The sequence below is a fragment of the Trichoderma aggressivum genome (genome assembly GCF_033847375.1).
Source record: "Trichoderma aggressivum f. europaeum strain CBS 100526 chromosome Unknown scaffold_020, whole genome shotgun sequence".
Classification (NCBI taxonomy): Eukaryota; Fungi; Ascomycota; class Sordariomycetes; order Hypocreales; family Hypocreaceae; genus Trichoderma; species Trichoderma aggressivum.
The window spans coordinates 230,321-246,769 of record NW_026946386.1 but is presented as its reverse complement, the minus strand read 5'-3'; the positions used below and the strand labels follow the sequence as shown (position 1 = coordinate 246,769).

The window sequence follows — 16,449 nt, the reverse complement described above, 5'->3', positions numbered from 1 at the left end:
CTATGTGCAGTATGCGACAATGTGTAAATACCCTTTTGGGCTACCACACAATTCTCTGATGTTGTATTGCCTTCAAAAAAGAGCATGGACAAGGAGTTTAATAAATAGGATAATTGAATTATGTCCGAAATGTGGATCTCACCTCTAACAATAGCATGCGCGCCAATTATGTTCAATTGTATGACTATTAGGCTGTTAATTATTATGTATTAATAGAGGCTATACGTATATTTACCCTTTTGGATACGGAAGATACACTACCGAAATTACAACACAAATAGAAAGAATCTTTAATAGCAAAGTGTTTTATTTCGTAATTATACAGGTAAAGGCCTGCCTGAGTTCAACACAACTCAACTCACGGTGCTGCTCTCCACTATTGAAGTGCTCTGACATAAGCAACCGGACCCTTATATCGATGAGTTCCACGAAGGAAATAGTATACCAAGGAAAACAGTGTTACACCACCGTAAATCACAATGTTCCAGTTCATCTGAGCTGCTGTCGGCTTCGGGTTGCCAGGCATAAATGCTAAGACGAAAATAAGAAGAAGAAAAGCCTCAGAGGCAATATTTATGGTGAGACCCCATCGACCCAAGCTGAACTTGGATGGTAGAAGCGGGCTATTCGTCAATCGTCGCCAGATTATACAGCCAGTAGAGACGATGTAGCTGGATAGAAGTGACGTTGTTGCCAAGGAAGTGATGGAGTTTAGTGCGACAGCCGAACCGATGTTGATGAGGGAAAGAAGGCTTGAGATGAGGAAAGTCGTCAAAATGGCATTGAGCGGCACATCCCATCCTGTTTTAATCTTGGAAAACCAAGGGCTGAAGGGAACAGCATGATCTCGTGCAAACGCAAACAGCTGACGCGATGCCGTGGCCACCATAGTAAGATTGGAGAACACAGTCATGGCAACAATAAACACCGACATCGCAGTAGCGCTACTCGTTGACTTTGTCGAGTTGTAAAAGACTTGCATGAAGGGATAACCAGTTGGCGACTCGATGACCTCATATAAGTCGCCTATGCAGAAGGAAAACGTGATTACCATGATCCATCCAAAAGCACCGTTGAAGATTGTCGTCGTAATCATGGAACGCGGCAGAGCGCGGCCGGCGTCGCGCAACTCTTCGGACATGTGGACGGCAGCATCTGCGCCTAGCAGTGGTAAAATTCCTGCGAGAATTCCCACGAGGGTTGAGCCTCCCACGCTGCCCCAGCCTCCACCGTCACTGAACTCAGTGAAGACTGCTTTGGCGTCTGCTCTGGGCGAAAGAACCCAGAGAGTGACCAGGATGCCAAAAAAGGCAAAGATGTGAATCACAAGGATTAATGCGTCAATCAGTGGTAGCTTTCTGGCGAGGACAGTATTGAAGAGCACCGAGAAAGCCGCAACGGCCACGGTGAGTAAAGTACCGTGCCATGGTTTGGGGATATAATCGGGGTTGTTTAAGACAATGAGGCCTTGAATCTGCGTGCCAGCGATGAATGCCGAGGAGGCACATGATGTCTGCCAGCCAAGTACACACATCCAACCCATAAGGTAGCTGATGAATTTCTGATATTGCGGTGGCGCAAATTCGGATACCCAGTGATACTGTCCTCCAGTCGTTGGAGCCCTACAGACGTTGAGGTGAGAAGTTAAGTGACATATATGGATTGGAAATGACGCACATTGAAGCCATTTCAGCCATTGTCGTGTTCACCAAGAGGAAACCCATCCAGCAAACAAAGAACATCCAGATGAAACCGGCAGTTCCGCCGTTAACAAGGCCGATTGTAGACACACTTTAAACCACAATTTCACTTAGTAACCTAGCCATCACCGCATTGTTAAATCCCAATTTACCTTAAAGAGAACTCCCACGATGCCATTAGAATCATAGAAAAGCCAAATATGGACAAGAAGCGAAAATTTCTCTATTAGATGTTGCGTTAGAAAACTCGGCGAGTTAAAGTGCAAGAGTCAACTGGCACGAACCCTCATTTCTTGGACTTTGCCCATACGGTACATGTCGGCGCGGTCGGCCGCATTTCCTTTCTTCTCATCGGCATCATCGTTGAGGCCAATGGTGGCATCATTGACTTCAGAGATCTCCTTATCGTCAACTACCATTTTTGCGGTGAATCGGAGCCACCTTGGGGAGAAGTGGTTTCGCTGAAAAGGCCACAACAAAACAAAGGAAGAGGAAAAAGGAAAGAAAGAAATATCATTTAAAATCTGCAGCTAGTGTTCCATGGATGATGCAGGAGGGAGGATGCATGCAGTAGACACGCATGGCCAGACAATTGCAAACATGTGAGCAATGCGAAGTACTTGTATCCTACCATTCCAATTGAATTGGGAATAGCGCACAACGGGTTGAGTCCCCCGACCTGGCTTGGTGCATGCATGTTGGTCGTTCCTTGTCTAACCCCTACCTTGGCGTGCAGGGAACTCCAGTGTAATGCAGCTGCTGGCACTGTCTGTCAGGGACAGAGATGGAAATCATACGGCTCGTAACGATTAGCCAAGACACACGCTCGCCCCCAAGATTTCGGTGACCCCATCCGGATTACGGAGTATCAAACCGCTAAATATAAAGTGATAGAAAACTGGTTTAGGGCTATGTCTTGGTCCCTGACCAACAGGAGTGTATTGTAGAAAGCTGAGACTGCGTCCCCAAGGATGAAAGGATTTATGTTGCCGGCAGGGACATGGTTTTGTTCCAAGTATGTACGAGTACGGAGTAGTCGTATGCTTGTTAATGCAAGTAGGTGATGAAATTTGACCGGGGCAAATCACCAAGGCAAAAGCCTTTTAGCCCCTGGTCTTAAGCTGAGAAGTTTACTCCGTACCTGTTTGCGTCTGTTACGAGGATAAGCCGTTGGCTACGCTGAATTAGCCTGGAGTCAGGATCCTGTGGCTGGAACCCACACCACACGCCCATCCATCTGTCAGTATCGGGACTTTGGCTGCCGTCACGCTGTGAGTGTAAAGCAAAGACTTAATAGGAGTTCGTTATCTCTTGCGAAGATCTCCGTTTTTCGATGCTGTCAAGTTATTGCTTCTCTTGAGCCGGACCTACAGGTCTTCCTCACTCATGGATCCAGACGCATCGGACGATGGGTCCTTTCAGTTCTCGCGCGTTACGTTCAACGACCATTCAGGACAGCTATGGATCGTGACAATCCTATCGTTGATATACGCCTTTTTTGGTGCTATAACAAGGGCGTACATCAAGTACCGGATGTTTGGATTTGATGATCTACTCCTTGCTTTCGCGACGGTAAGAAACCTGATTCCGTATTCGATAACAAAGTTGACCATTAGTCAGGTCCTCCATATAGCTCAATCTATCGCAATCTTTGTTGGCTTAAACCATGGCGTCGGCAAATTCAACTCTATTACACCACCGGAACAATGGGCGACGTCTTCAAAAGTAAGCCTCATGCAATGTTACAACTTTCAGCAACTAACTCTTCCACTTATAGTCCATTCTCGCGGCCGTTATTCTCTGTCTTATAACCTTGAGCCTCGCCAAATGCTCTGTCATCGCTCTTATCTTTCGAATCATTGACTCCAAGTCTGGAAAGAGCAAACCGTTCTGTATTGGGCTTATGGTTCTTAGTTCGGCATGGGGGATAGGCTCATCATTAGCACTCCTAATCAACTGCCGCGCTGGCACATTGTTAACTCTGGATAATGTTAAACAATGTCCCAACCAGGTACGAAAGAAGAATTATGCTATGACTCGTCAAGATCTTATGAAGACGCCTAACCTGGGAGTTGTGTGTAGAATGCACGCTGGGCTGTGATCACTTCGATTGACATCCTCACCGAGATCCTGACTTGGCTTCTTATTGTATGGGTCTCCTGGAGCGTTAATATGTCCGCTTCCCGCAAGGGTCAGGTCACCTTGGCTTTCTCATTCCGTCTGCCACTCATCGCCTTCTCAGCCATTCATCTGGCGTATTTCAGCCAGTACCCAACCTCCCTCGAGCCTCAATTTGCAGTCACAAACAGCCTCCTCCTTCAGCAGACTATGATTGTCTGGTCTCTTATTACTGCCACGGTACCAAACATGAAGAATTTTCTCAAATCGTTCTCCATAGGCCTAGGTTTTCCACTTGCCTACGACTCTAGCATGTACGGGCCAAGCAACGCGTATCCGCTTCAGTCACTTGAGAATAGCCGTTCCAAGGCCACTTCAGCTGCAGGGGCATCGACGTCTGTATGGATCCATAATCACTCTGACAGCGAGGCCCGTGGCCGACCTCACAACTGGAGGCCGGATCAGGTTCCGAATCAAAATGCCGCCATGGCTCATCACTTCGGCGGGGTTAGCCGGGAGAACCTATCGGATGAGGAAAGGTCTAGAACTGGCAGTCGAGATATGATAATCATCAAGGAGGTGGCATGGAACGTCACGCATGAGGACCACCAATCGGCGAGGGCCAGCTCTTAATCGTCCATAGAAAGAGCACTATCTAAATTTCTGTAACTGAATCATTAGTCTCCTAGTTCCAACTAATCCTCGGTCAAAGACTAGTCAGTCCCTTTGAGCATATGTGCCCTACAAATTCTTGACTGTCTGAAAATCGTCGGGAGAAAACTGCGGAAAGGAACCGTGGTGTGAGGGATTTTCAACGAACCCATCATCAACAAGTTACAGTACAGTACGTTAAAGCATGGGCCGACCAACAACATCACATTGGAGCCGTCACAATTCAGCAGGCGGATGGCAAGGGTGCTGACGCCGGGCCAATCGGATCACAACATGAGCTTGCCGTAGTTTGCATACAACCAGCCTCGTCACCGTCCCAGCCCCTGTCATCAGTGCAAAAACCATCAAGCTAGAACTGTGGCAACAAAAGAGCATGTTCTACTCAGAACAGCACCACAGACAAATTAATGGCACTTTAGGGCATCAGGAGATTCAACGGCAATCCTAGGCAAAATGGGCTAATGCCGAGAGTGCAGACACCATCTCGCATTGAGTTACATTGAAACCCGAGCTCGCATAAAGGTTCAGTTCCTCTTTACAGTACCACGAAATGGATGGCGAAGTTGTTAGACAGCGGGAAGTAGGGTCGCCCCGCCGGCGCTATCACATATTAAACTTCATGTCATTAGTTCGCATATGTGTGGCGTTTTATGCTGGTACGACGGTCCAGATGAGTCGCCTAAGATGCACTTGAACTATCCAGGGGATGCTTGCGGAAACAGGTGAGGCGTTCGTCGCCAAGACACTGAGATGCTTCCAAGGAGCAGCTTTTGGCCACGTTGAACCAACCAGTTTCGATATACAGGGATATATGCAATAACTTTGCTTTTTGTTGCAAACTACTTGTCACAAAGCGTACGGGAGTCTTCGTATTCGTAGTTACCCCAAGTTTCACGATTCGCAGTTGCTTGTCGGGGTATTGGCTGTCCCCAATCCTTCTTGCCCATCACATTGCAGAGTCTCATCATCTCTCACTCCTCGTGGCACAACATGTCCGACATTGTGTTGCGCGATGCGCGCTACTCAGAGTTACCTGAAATTGCTCGCGTGATGGCAAAAGCATTCTGGGAAGATAATTTGTTTGGCCAGCTCATCCACCCCCATCGAAACGAGTATCCAGACGATGTGCATTTGTACTGGCTGCGGCGGGCCCGCGTCAACTTCTGGGACAGCCGCTGGCGATGGCTGGTTGCCATAGATAAAGACGAAACTGGTCGTGATGCTATTGCCGGCATTGCGCAATGGGCGAGATTGGGGGATGGGGGCAAGAAGTTGGAGCGCTCGCACTTGGATCCTCGTGAGTATGCTCTGGTATCCCATCTGCTCATGGAAGCTAAGTGACTGGCCCAGGAAATCTGCTAAAACCTCTGTCTTCTATTGCCATGAGAATTCATGCTTGGCTGTGGCCAAGTCGTGCAAGTGACCCTGTCCGGGAGAACATTGTGGAGCAATCGTATTCTTATTTCGACACGATCTGGAGCGGCAAGCGCGCTGAATCGTGGTATCTCGAAGGGTTGGCAGTGCGGCCGGATTTCCAGGGCCAAAACATAGGCCGGAAACTCGCGCAATGGGGCCTCAAGCAAGCTGAAAATGAGGGAGTCTGCGCGTCTGTGGTTAGTGCTCTGGGCAAAGATGGATTCTACATCAAATGTGGGTTTGACGAGCAATACGGAAACGCTACGCACGGCGAAGGAAATCCATTGGCAGGCGTTGAGGGTGCCAATATATATTGGAAATGGCCCAAGACAAACTCATAACATACATATGCGGCGTATATGTATATACTGAACCATTAACCAGTTTATTCCAACCGTTATTCTCACTGGCTATCTGTAATTTACCAACGTCGTATGTACTACGAGCTCTAACATCATTGATCTTAGACGTTAGGCCCTGATGAAGTCCAATCTTGTGAAAGCTGAGACCATATGGCTTTCTCATCAGATTGTCACAAGAGCGGGTGTTAAGAAAAAATTATGATAAGTCCCTCTTATAAATGTTTATATAAAGCCGAGATATTGATCCTTTATTCCATTTCCCCATCTAATGGTATCTCACTTCTCCAATGAAACTCCTTCACCGCGAATCGCAACAGGCACATATGACGACTTGGAAGCAATAAGCCCAGCAAGCGTAGCCAGTGGAGCATTGCTCAAGATGTCGAACACAGAGATGTCACTCTTGACGGTCTTGAATACCCAAGCCCGGATCTCCACTGCCACAAGACTGTCAACGCCATAAGCATTCGCAGGGCGGCCAGAGTCGAGATCTGCCTCGTCCATCATCATGGCCTTTGCCAGCTTCCGCATCAGTGCCACGCAAACAGCAGCTCCAGCTTCATCTAAGTTCTGTGCTGCACCCAAAGCTGCGCGTAGCTCTTCAGACCTGTCAGGTTCGCCGGAACCGGCAGTGCCGTTATCCTGTGTGTCGTAGACGCTGACTGGTCCAAACCGGCGCTCGCTGTGCCAGTACAGCTCCTCATAGCCACCCTGCTTAAGCATGCCTCCTGTAGTCAGACCGACCGTGTTCTCGGCCTCTGGAAGCAAGCCAGCCATGCCTGCCTCTATAACATCCAGCACCTCGGTTTCCTTAAGACCAGCCATTGCGCCAGAGTTAAGATAGCCTAGTGCTTCACCGTGAACTGCAGCCCAACCGACGCCCAAAACAAGACCAAGATCGATACTTGTTCCTACAAGGCCAAGGGAACGGCGGTGGCGTGCAACGGCGTCTTGGTATGTGTTTCCTATTATAGAGAATACGTATTAGTTGTCTGCCTCCATTTCAAGAAGAGATATCTCTATGCAAATCACTATTATAGGAAAAGGTTAAACTCACCGGCGTTGTAGTTGCCTTGTCCTCTAGATCCTACAATACCTCCAACAGAGGACATACAGATGAAGAAATCAAGGTCTTTGGGTAGCTGTTCGTGCAAGTTTCTTGTAACTTGGACTTTGGGTCTGACAGCAGTGTGAAACTCTTCAACAGTCATGTTCTCAAAAAAGACATCCTGCAACTGCATGGCGAAGGTAATGACTCCGCGAATGGCGGGGAAGTTGGCGGATTTGATCTCCTGCAGCACTTTGGTAAGCTCGGCCTCATTGCTGATGTCGCTTGCGAAAGCCTTGCTCTGGACATTGATCTTCGCCAATTCTTCCAGAAGTGCCTTTGCCTCTGGCCTACTTGCGCCCGAACGAGACGTAAAGGCAAGGTAGCGAGCACCTTTTGCTGCCATCCACATTGCAAGTGATCGTCCGAGGCCACCAAGACCACCGGGGATCATATAAGTTGCGTTGGAAGACAGAGTGAATTCTTTCTTCTTAGGGGGGACGATCTGTTTCTCTGCTGTTAGCCTTTCCCTTTCTAGCCATTCCAGTGATAAACAAAGATCTTACCGGAACAATGTCGTCATCATTAGCGGCCAATACCATCTTTCCGATGTGTTTTCCCGTTTGCATAATGCGGAACGCCTCTTCGATCTGGGAAAAGTTCATAACTTTAAGAGGTGTGACGAGTTTCGTAACACCCATGGCCCAGTACTTCATCACGTCTGCCAAGATTCTGCTGAGCAGTGGCACATTCTCCCTGTATACAGACAGCATGTTCACACCAGAGAAGCTGACATTGTGTAGGAAAGGCGTCATGTCCAAGCCCGTGTTACCGGCTAATGAATAGTCAGAATCTCTCCACATCGTACGTGCTTATTATAAGGGAATCAGGTTGGCGACTTACTTATATCTCGCTTGCCCAGCTCAATGAACCGACCAAAGGGCGCAACACACAGCCAACTTTGCCGTAGTCCCTCTCCAGCAAGAGAGTTTAAGACAACGTCGACGCCCTTACCGTTAGTCATACGCTTAATGCCGGTAGCAAAGCTATGATCTCTACTGTTGAAGATATGATCTTCACGAATACCATACGTCTCCATCAAGAAACGCTTCTTGAATTCGGTTGAAACGGTTACGAAGATCTCGGCGCCGATATACTGAGAGATGATGATAGCTCCTTGACCGAAGCCACCTGCGGCAGAGTGGATAAGAACGCTCTCACCCTTCTGCAGACGGGCGACATCAAACAGCGAGTAGACGGCTGTTCCATAGATAGACACGATCGATCCACCCTCTTCGAACGACATATCATCAGGCATTCTCTGGAACATCTCCTCCGGGTTACGGATGTATGTGCGGTAAGTTCCTAGACGGAATGTCATGACCCTGTCGCCCTCCTTCCATTGAGTGACGGACTTTCCAATGCGAGTGACGACGCCACTACACTCGACACCCAAGTTGGTATCCTGGATTTGGCCCATGGCAATCATGACGTCGTGGAAGTTCATACCTACGGCCTTGACCTTAATTTCGACCTCTCGGTCACCAAGTGGTAGCGGGTATTCGTCACAGTCTGTAAATTGGAAGGTATCCAGCATTCCAGGTACTTTGATCTCCAGTGCAAGAGCACGGCCTGGCTGGTTGAAAGGCAACTTCACTGCAGGAGGATCCTCTGCGTTGGTCTCGAAGAGGTTGCTCACCTCGTCGTCGGGATATAGACGAGGTACATTAATCAGCTTATTGCGCAGAGAATATTCCCATTCCGCATTGGAAGGATCAGCCTTAGACTTGAAGATCTGGCTAATAATCGCGCAAGTGGCGTCGGAGTCGATGGATTCCTTGGGATCAAGATCAAGAGTTGTGAACTGCAGGCCGGGATTTTCTCCTCGAATAGTTCTGGAAAGTCCAACAATAAGACTGGACTCAGGGGTGGTACATTCCATGGCACCACCATTTGTGAGCCAGAGAGTGCTTCTTGATCCAAGAACCGCCTTCTTGGCAGACTCCCAATCCTCGCCCTTGATTTCATGAAGTAGAGGTTTGTTCGACTCCACTGCAACAATACATGCCTTGCCACTGAAATCAGTAGCGTTGACGTCCTGCAGCGAAACTACTTCAACTTGAACACCCTCCTTATCTAGCAGCTTCGATAACTTTGATGCCATCGCATCAACAACGGGGTCAGCGACTGCTGGCTTGATGACGACGGCATTCGTAGGTAACGGGGGAGAGGTGGTCTCTACAGCCACGGAGAAAATAAGGGAAGACTGGTAAACATCTTCTCTGCTGTCGTCTCGGAAGGACACATGCAGTCCACCAAATCCGTGCTGGCGCAGGTGAATGTCCCATTCGCTTTCTGAGAGTCTTGGGCCCCATTTTCGGTTATCATTCTCACCTGCACAATTGTCAGTCGAGATTGAAAGCCTAAACATTGCGGTACATGCACGACTTACCAAGCCACCATCCGGGAAGTGTTCCGAAGATCATCGGAACACGAGCCATCGTTGTGGTCAGCTCACCAAGGAGCAAAACTCCGCCACTGTACATACATCGCAAGTTAGCCTTGAATCACGCAGAATTATGTGATAAGTACTCACGGTCTGAGCATGCTACGGCAGTGTGTCAAACATCTGTCGATAGACGAACAAGCGTGAATAACGTTGTTTGCAATGACAATATCATATTGGCCAACAGGAAATCCCTGCTCAGCGGGATCCTTCTCGATGTTGAGAATCTTGTACTCCAAGAACTCTGCATATTCGCTGAAGTCCTTGGCAGCAGGTTCAAAGTATCCGCTGCTAATGTCAGTGAACGTGTACAGCTTCAGCTTAGCGGCGGCATCATCGCGTTTCCCAAGCGTCGTCAGGACTAGCTTTGTAGTTGCTCCGGTACCTGCGCCAACCTCCAAGACGCGAAGTGGTCTCTTGTGCGAGATTTGCCTGACGTATTCTTCAAGGACTGGGTTAACCTTTTCAACACCAATGACATTTCGGTAATATGAAGTCAGCAAGTCGTCTTCACGGAGAACCTGCAGAGGCTCAATTGTGCCGGTGAGGATCTCATTCATCGCGTAGGCGACGCGGACCAGCATTTTTCCGTCTACAGATTCAGTAGAAACCTTCTCGAGTAAGGCCGAATCAAATTCTTCGCTTGTGTTCAACCAGTCAATGTTCTTGATGGGAGAGCTCTGGCAGTTGAGCTTGCCTTCGACAGCAAGGTCGTATTGGTGCTGCATGTATTCATAGAACAGACGATGATGCGGCGCGAATGCCTTCGAGTCTTCTGCAGTAAACTTTCGAAGGACTCGCTTGCAGATAATTAGACAAGCTAACTCGAGATCGTAGATTGTTTCGTATTCTGGATCAGGATATAATTCGGCAAAGGGGGAGAGGAAGGCCTTCAAACCGTCGGCAGTGAGCTCTTCAATGTCAGGCCCCCAGTGTGTACACGCGCCCAGTTTCTTGATCGACTTGGTTGAAGCAGAAGCGGATGCAATGCCCTCCGTCATGGTCTCGAGCGTGATGACTCTGCACCCCTCGAACACAACGAGAGGCTCTTCCCAGTCGCCATCGGAAGCGACAATGGTACCAACGGATTCCTGGAAACCGTGTGCCGTAGAGCGAGAGTAACCGTAAAGCTTGTCGCCGGGCTTCTTGCTCGCCACTTTGCTTGAGATGTAGACACTCTCAACGAAGCGAGGGATCTTGGCTCTATCAACAAGTGCTCCCCGAGGTGAGCAGGCAGGCACAATCATTTGTACGATGCCATCGAGCGTCGCAGGGTGAATAATATGATCATGCTCAAAGTTCTCAGGCATAAAGGACTTTGTGTCTGGGACTTCGATAGCGCATTGCGCCTGGTAATGCCCTGAGCCGATATGGACCAGTGACTTGAATGATGGGCCCCATTGCAAGCCGAGTTCAGCGAGCTATATGACAGTTAGTAACGGGTCAAAATCGTAGATGGCATACCGTATAAACATACCGAAGCGTAGACGTCAGCTGGATCCTCGATTTCCAATCCAGCATCTGTGATTTTCTGATACTCTTCCCGGAACTTCCTGGCTCTAGCAGCGTCTTCATTCGTAAAAGTAGGGTTCACTGCTGTCTTATACTTGACTTGGATTAAACCTGAACAGTGTTGTGTCCAAGCTCCTTGGCGATCTCGGCAAGAGATGGTGAACTCGTTCCATGTCCAATCGGGAAGCCTTGAGCCAGCGCGCCAAGGACGAAGTTGAATCTTTGACTCAACAGCCTCGTCAGCCGGAATAATCATGGCCGCACCAGCCGAGATGTCTCGCAGCTGGAACCCCTCAATCTCTTTGGTCTTATCGGCCACCTGGCGTGAGGCCTCGATGGCCATAACGATCATACCCGCAAAGGGATACAAGATGGATGATTGGACTTGATGGTGCTCCAACCACGGGATTTCGGAAACTCGGAGATAATTGCGCCAACTGGGCTGTTGCTCACTGGAGTATTCGCATCTGGCTCCGACGAGGTCATGTCTCGGCATGTCTCGCAACCGGTAAGCGCGAGAGATGGGAGATTCATACCAGTATTTCGTGCTGTGGTTCCAAGCAAACGGAGGCATATCAACAAGGGTTGCTGGTGTATCTTTGCCAGAGTTGTTAACCTGAGCAACATCCACAGCATAGCCGCGTTGGAACAAAGTTCCCATGGCTTCAATCGCGGTCAAGCTGGCACTGTTGTCGCGTTTGAGGAGTGAAACATAGAGGATATTGAGTTTCTTGGTTTCTTCCACTGATAAAACTTGTCGGATCGGCCCCTGGAGAGCTGCGTGAGGTCCAACTTCAACAATGAGGCTGATTCCGCCCGTGTTCTTCGTCGTTCGTCTCTTAGTTGGGTTGTGCTTAATTGCCGCTTGCAATGATTGGTTGAATTTGACGGGATTCACCAAGTTGGAGACCCAGTATGATGGTTTAGCAAGCTCAGCCGCTTCAATGATCTCTCCCGTCACAGACGAGAACATCCGCACGCTGGTATCTTCTGTCGCTAGTGAAATATCGCTAATCGATGCCAAATAGGATGCTTCAATAGCCTTCATGTGAGGAGAATGGTAGGCGGTCTTCACCACGAGCTTCCTGTTGAACACCTTTCTCTCTTCCAGCAGAGCTTGGGCTTGAGAGATAGCCGAGATGTCGCCAGAAAGTGTAACGCTAGATGGGCTGTTAATACAGGCAACGACCAAATCACCGTCCGTGACCTGGTCAACAAGAGCCTGGGCGTCCTCATAACCCAAACCAGCCGCAAGCATAGCGCCTTCTTTCTTGATGGTGCTGGAGAGGAGACCACGGTAGTATGCAACTTTCCAAGCCGATTCCCGGCTAATAGCTCGCTTTGCATATGCAGCCTATATGCACATTAATAAAGTTTCTACAGATAGAAAGCGAGGTGATTCTTACAGCAATTTCTCCGCTAGAGTGGCCAACTACGACGGATGGCTTCACGCCCCAGCTGCTGAGAAGGTCTACAAGAGCCACTTGCAAAGCCGTACAGGCAGGCTGGCTGAGAGCCGGTTCATTGATACGAGACTTCTCTTCAGTTGCATTGAGCTCCTCTGTATGGCGGTTAGTATAGTGATTCCATCTTCAGTTTGTAAATAAGATTGAACTCACCGACAAGGTCCCATTCACAACCAAGTTGCTTCAATGACGAAGCCGCGGCTCGAATTGAGTCTCTAAACACCGGGTATTTGAACAAGTCACGGCCCATAGCATACCATTGAGCACCTTGCCCAGTGAATGCAAAAGCGATAGTAGGCTGTTCCGCAGACCGTTCAGGTTTCCTTGGTTGCTCAAAAGCGTCAATAGCCTCTTGAAGGGTGGAAGCAATGGCAAATGATTTCCATGGGAACTTGCTGCGCTTATTAGATAGTGTAAATGACAGTCTTCCGAGCAAGTTGCTCTCTTCTGTTGGTAGGGCGCTGAGAGACTTGACATATGATGTCAGGCTAGCTGCAGTGCGGTCAGCTCCCTTCTGTTCAGGCGAAGACCAGACAAGAAGCTGAGGCAACGAGTCAGCAACTGGGACCGTAGAAAGAAAAGCTTTGGGGGTATCAAGTGTCTCGGAAATGGTGTTGTGGAATCCCTTCAATCCCCGGGCCTCAAGATAATGGAAAGCGTCATCGACGATGCAATGAGCATTAGTACCACCATAACCGAATGAATTGACACTGGCTCTTCGGACACCCTCAGTAGGCCATGGGGTAAGCTCCGTGGGAACCTTTAGTTTCCATTTTGCCAAAGGAATGCGAGGGTTTGCCTTTTCAAACCAGAGATTCGGTGGCACTTGTCCTCTCTCCAAGGCATAGACGGCTTTGACCAGACCCGCGAGACCAGCAGCTCCCTCCATGTGGCCGATATTTGTTTTCACTGAACCTATTAGGAGAGGATCTGATTCTGTTCTTGTTTGACCAAAGGTAGCAGCAATAGCAGCGCATTCTAGAGGGTCACCAACAGGGGTTCCTTCATATTGTTAGAGAGAATTGAACCGTGAGACAGACTAAGGCGGGCTATACATACCTGTGCCGTGTGCTTCGAAGTAGCCAGTCTGCTTGAAGTCCAATCCAGCAGAGGCATATGTGACGCGTATCAGCTCCTCCTGTGCCTTTGAAGATGGCACGGTAATACCTATTTTGCGATTAGACCCCTACATACACGTGGTAGCCGATTGCAGAGATTCGACTTACCAGGAGTTCTGCCATCTTGGTTGACACCTGTGCCTCTGATGACGGCTCTAATAACGTTACCATCTCGCAGTGCGTCCGCAAGAGGTTTTAATACGACAACAGCTGCACCCTCTCCTCGGGCATAGCCATTCGCCTTGTGATCAAATGACATCGACTTGGAGTCAGGACTAAGGAAATGGAGTGATGTCATGGCGTTTTGCATCTCTGGCATTAAGATGATATTGGTACCTCCGACAATTGCCTAGACTAGATGAGCAAAGGTTAACTGATTTAATGATGGGAGCCGTCCTTACTGAGGTTGATTCTCCAGCTCGAATGCTCTGGCAAGCAAGATGAAGGGCAACAAGGGAAGATGAACACGCCGTGTCTAAACTGAGACTGGGACCTTTGATATCAAAGAACCATGAGACGCGGTTTGAGATTAAAGCAGCACCATTGCCTGTTCCTTCATATAAACTAGGAAGACTGTCAGTATTGAAATATCCTTTCGAAAAAGGTAAAATGATTGAGCATTTGTCTTACGGAATGTCTTCAGCATCATGGCCTGTTTGAATGTTAGCTTTCAATTAACAAATAGACACTAAGCTGGGCCGGATAACCTACCTCTCATGCCTGTATAATCTTTTGTGAATGAAGCCATATAGCAGGACATGTTAGATCCCGCAATCTCTTCAATACTAATACCAGCTACTCAGGGTTAACTTCTCTGTCCCGAGCTATAGTGGTAATAGAATCCTCACCATTCTCAAGTCCTTCATACGACAGCTCTAGAGCTAATCGTTGTTGAGGATCCATGGCATGTGCTTCCTTGGCTGTGATAGAGAAGAAAGGAGCATCGAATCTAGCGATGTCTTCCTTTAGAAAGTTTCCTCCCCTGACGTTCATTGATCCATGACGCTCGGCGGAGGGGTGATAAAAAGCCTCGATATTGAATCGATCCTTTGGTACTTCTGAAAGAGCATTTCGTCCTTTCGAGACCATGTCCCAGAGCTTGTCCGGGTTGGTAGCTTCACCTGGAAATCTGCCCCCCATGCCAACAATAGCAATTGGCATTGAGGCATCCTGTATCAGAATCGCGTTTGCGTCCATTGTAGTGAATGTAGAACAGGAAGGATGCTGAAGCTAGCTCAAGGCCGTGTCAAAATGAAATAAATTCGGGGATAATTGGTAACAGAACAGGTAGCTTGGGACTCCGACCTATTATATAGGTTAATAACAATTGTCTCAAGCTGTTGCTTATGCTCACTGATAGAATTAACACGCCGATATCTCCGCCATCTTACCGATAACCGCATATGCTATACATGTCATTGTCCATAATCATCCAATCATTTTCTGCAACTTGAAAGCTGACGACGTTGCCCATGTGGTCTAGATCAATTCACAGGCATAGCCCAGTACCCCAGAAGGCTAAGCTAGCAACATAGACCTCCTCCACTAATAGGGGTCTATGATCTATCACTATTTCGGGAAATGAGTTACAAAGATTATGGTCCAATATCTCTAATAACAGTTTTAGACTTGGCGTGTGAACTATAATAGACTTGTGAAAGATTGAAATAGTCTTGTCCGTCGGGAAGGATGGCACCGGACACATGGGGGAATGTAATCTAATAAATTTGCCGGTTATCTAAAAAAACAAATCTGCTCATCTTGCTATGGTTCGTATATAGGTGAACAATGATATAAGATCAGGGCCCCACTTCAAGTATTCAACAATTGCTCGTACATACAATAACAACCGGGCCTAGATTGCCATGACCCCTAGGTACATGCCACGGCTGACAGGAATCATATCATACAGGGGAGGTATACATACATACATTAGCGCCTCGCTGCAATGATCGTCGAATAGGTAGTCCAAGTACACATACGCCATTCCTAACACAGTAGTTACAGGAATTCATTCTTGGAACTATTTGTTTCCAAATGCAACACGTCCCACTATGCCCAGCGGGTTGACTAAGCCGGCTACTAAAGCTCACCTCGCCTAGAGAGGTAGGGGTCTATTGTGGCCGGCGGCTTACTACCTACATGTAGTCAACCTGCTAGGCAGTTTCCGAGCTCCTATGTATTGTAATGGACCTTAATGCTCTCCTGGTTGATAACCTGCTTACGGGGTGTTCGTCTCAGCGCAGGACACATCATTCAATATACTATACTATTTTGAGAAGCGTCTGCTGAGCTTGGCCAAACCAACAGACGGCCAAGAGTTGACTAATTACGATTTCTCCTCCAATGACAAAAGCAATTAACTTACCACAAAAACGTTCGGCATCAACACCCACGGTCTGCTTCTGCTTGCATAACCGGGTACGGTATTATGCGAGGCACCGAAGAGACCGAAAGCAATCCGTGACTCGATTTTTTCTTCCCTTTTTTTTTTTTTAGCTCTATTCTGTATATGCATCTACGTATTATAT

General features: G+C 48.2%; 4 protein-coding genes across 4 annotated transcripts; 2 read left to right on the top strand and 2 right to left on the bottom strand.

Annotated features, from left to right (window-relative positions):
- Window positions 1-376: 376 nt before the first annotated feature.
- Triagg1_5619 (uncharacterized protein) lies at window positions 377-2,119 on the bottom strand (the record flags this gene model as incomplete). Its single annotated transcript, XM_062900154.1, has 4 exons — window positions 377-1,622; window positions 1,678-1,791; window positions 1,853-1,923; window positions 1,985-2,119. The coding sequence occupies 4 exons, from the start codon at window positions 2,117-2,119 to the stop codon at window positions 377-379; spliced, it is 1,566 nt and encodes a 521-aa protein (XP_062755419.1).
- A 967-nt stretch (window positions 2,120-3,086) lies between these two features.
- Window positions 3,087-4,451, top strand: Triagg1_5618 (uncharacterized protein; the record flags this gene model as incomplete). Its single annotated transcript, XM_062900153.1, has 4 exons — window positions 3,087-3,272; window positions 3,321-3,425; window positions 3,478-3,711; window positions 3,783-4,451. 4 exons carry the CDS (start codon window positions 3,087-3,089, stop codon window positions 4,449-4,451), a joined length of 1,194 nt encoding a protein of 397 aa, XP_062755418.1.
- Window positions 4,452-5,480: 1,029 nt separating this feature from the next.
- On the top strand, window positions 5,481-6,247 carry Triagg1_5617 (uncharacterized protein; the record flags this gene model as incomplete). Its single annotated transcript, XM_062900151.1, has 2 exons — window positions 5,481-5,787; window positions 5,841-6,247. 2 exons carry the CDS (start codon window positions 5,481-5,483, stop codon window positions 6,245-6,247), a joined length of 714 nt encoding a protein of 237 aa, XP_062755417.1.
- A 297-nt stretch (window positions 6,248-6,544) lies between these two features.
- Triagg1_5616 (uncharacterized protein) lies at window positions 6,545-15,115 on the bottom strand (the record flags this gene model as incomplete). The annotated part of the gene is made up of 15 exons (XM_062900150.1): window positions 6,545-7,233; window positions 7,326-7,821; window positions 7,883-8,151; window positions 8,220-9,710; window positions 9,769-9,854; window positions 9,913-11,243; window positions 11,300-12,688; window positions 12,741-12,895; window positions 12,954-13,802; window positions 13,860-13,967; window positions 14,027-14,267; window positions 14,320-14,482; window positions 14,549-14,570; window positions 14,630-14,713; window positions 14,767-15,115. 15 exons carry the CDS (start codon window positions 15,113-15,115, stop codon window positions 6,545-6,547), a joined length of 7,722 nt encoding a protein of 2,573 aa, XP_062755416.1.
- Between the last annotated feature and the right edge of the window lie 1,334 nt (window positions 15,116-16,449).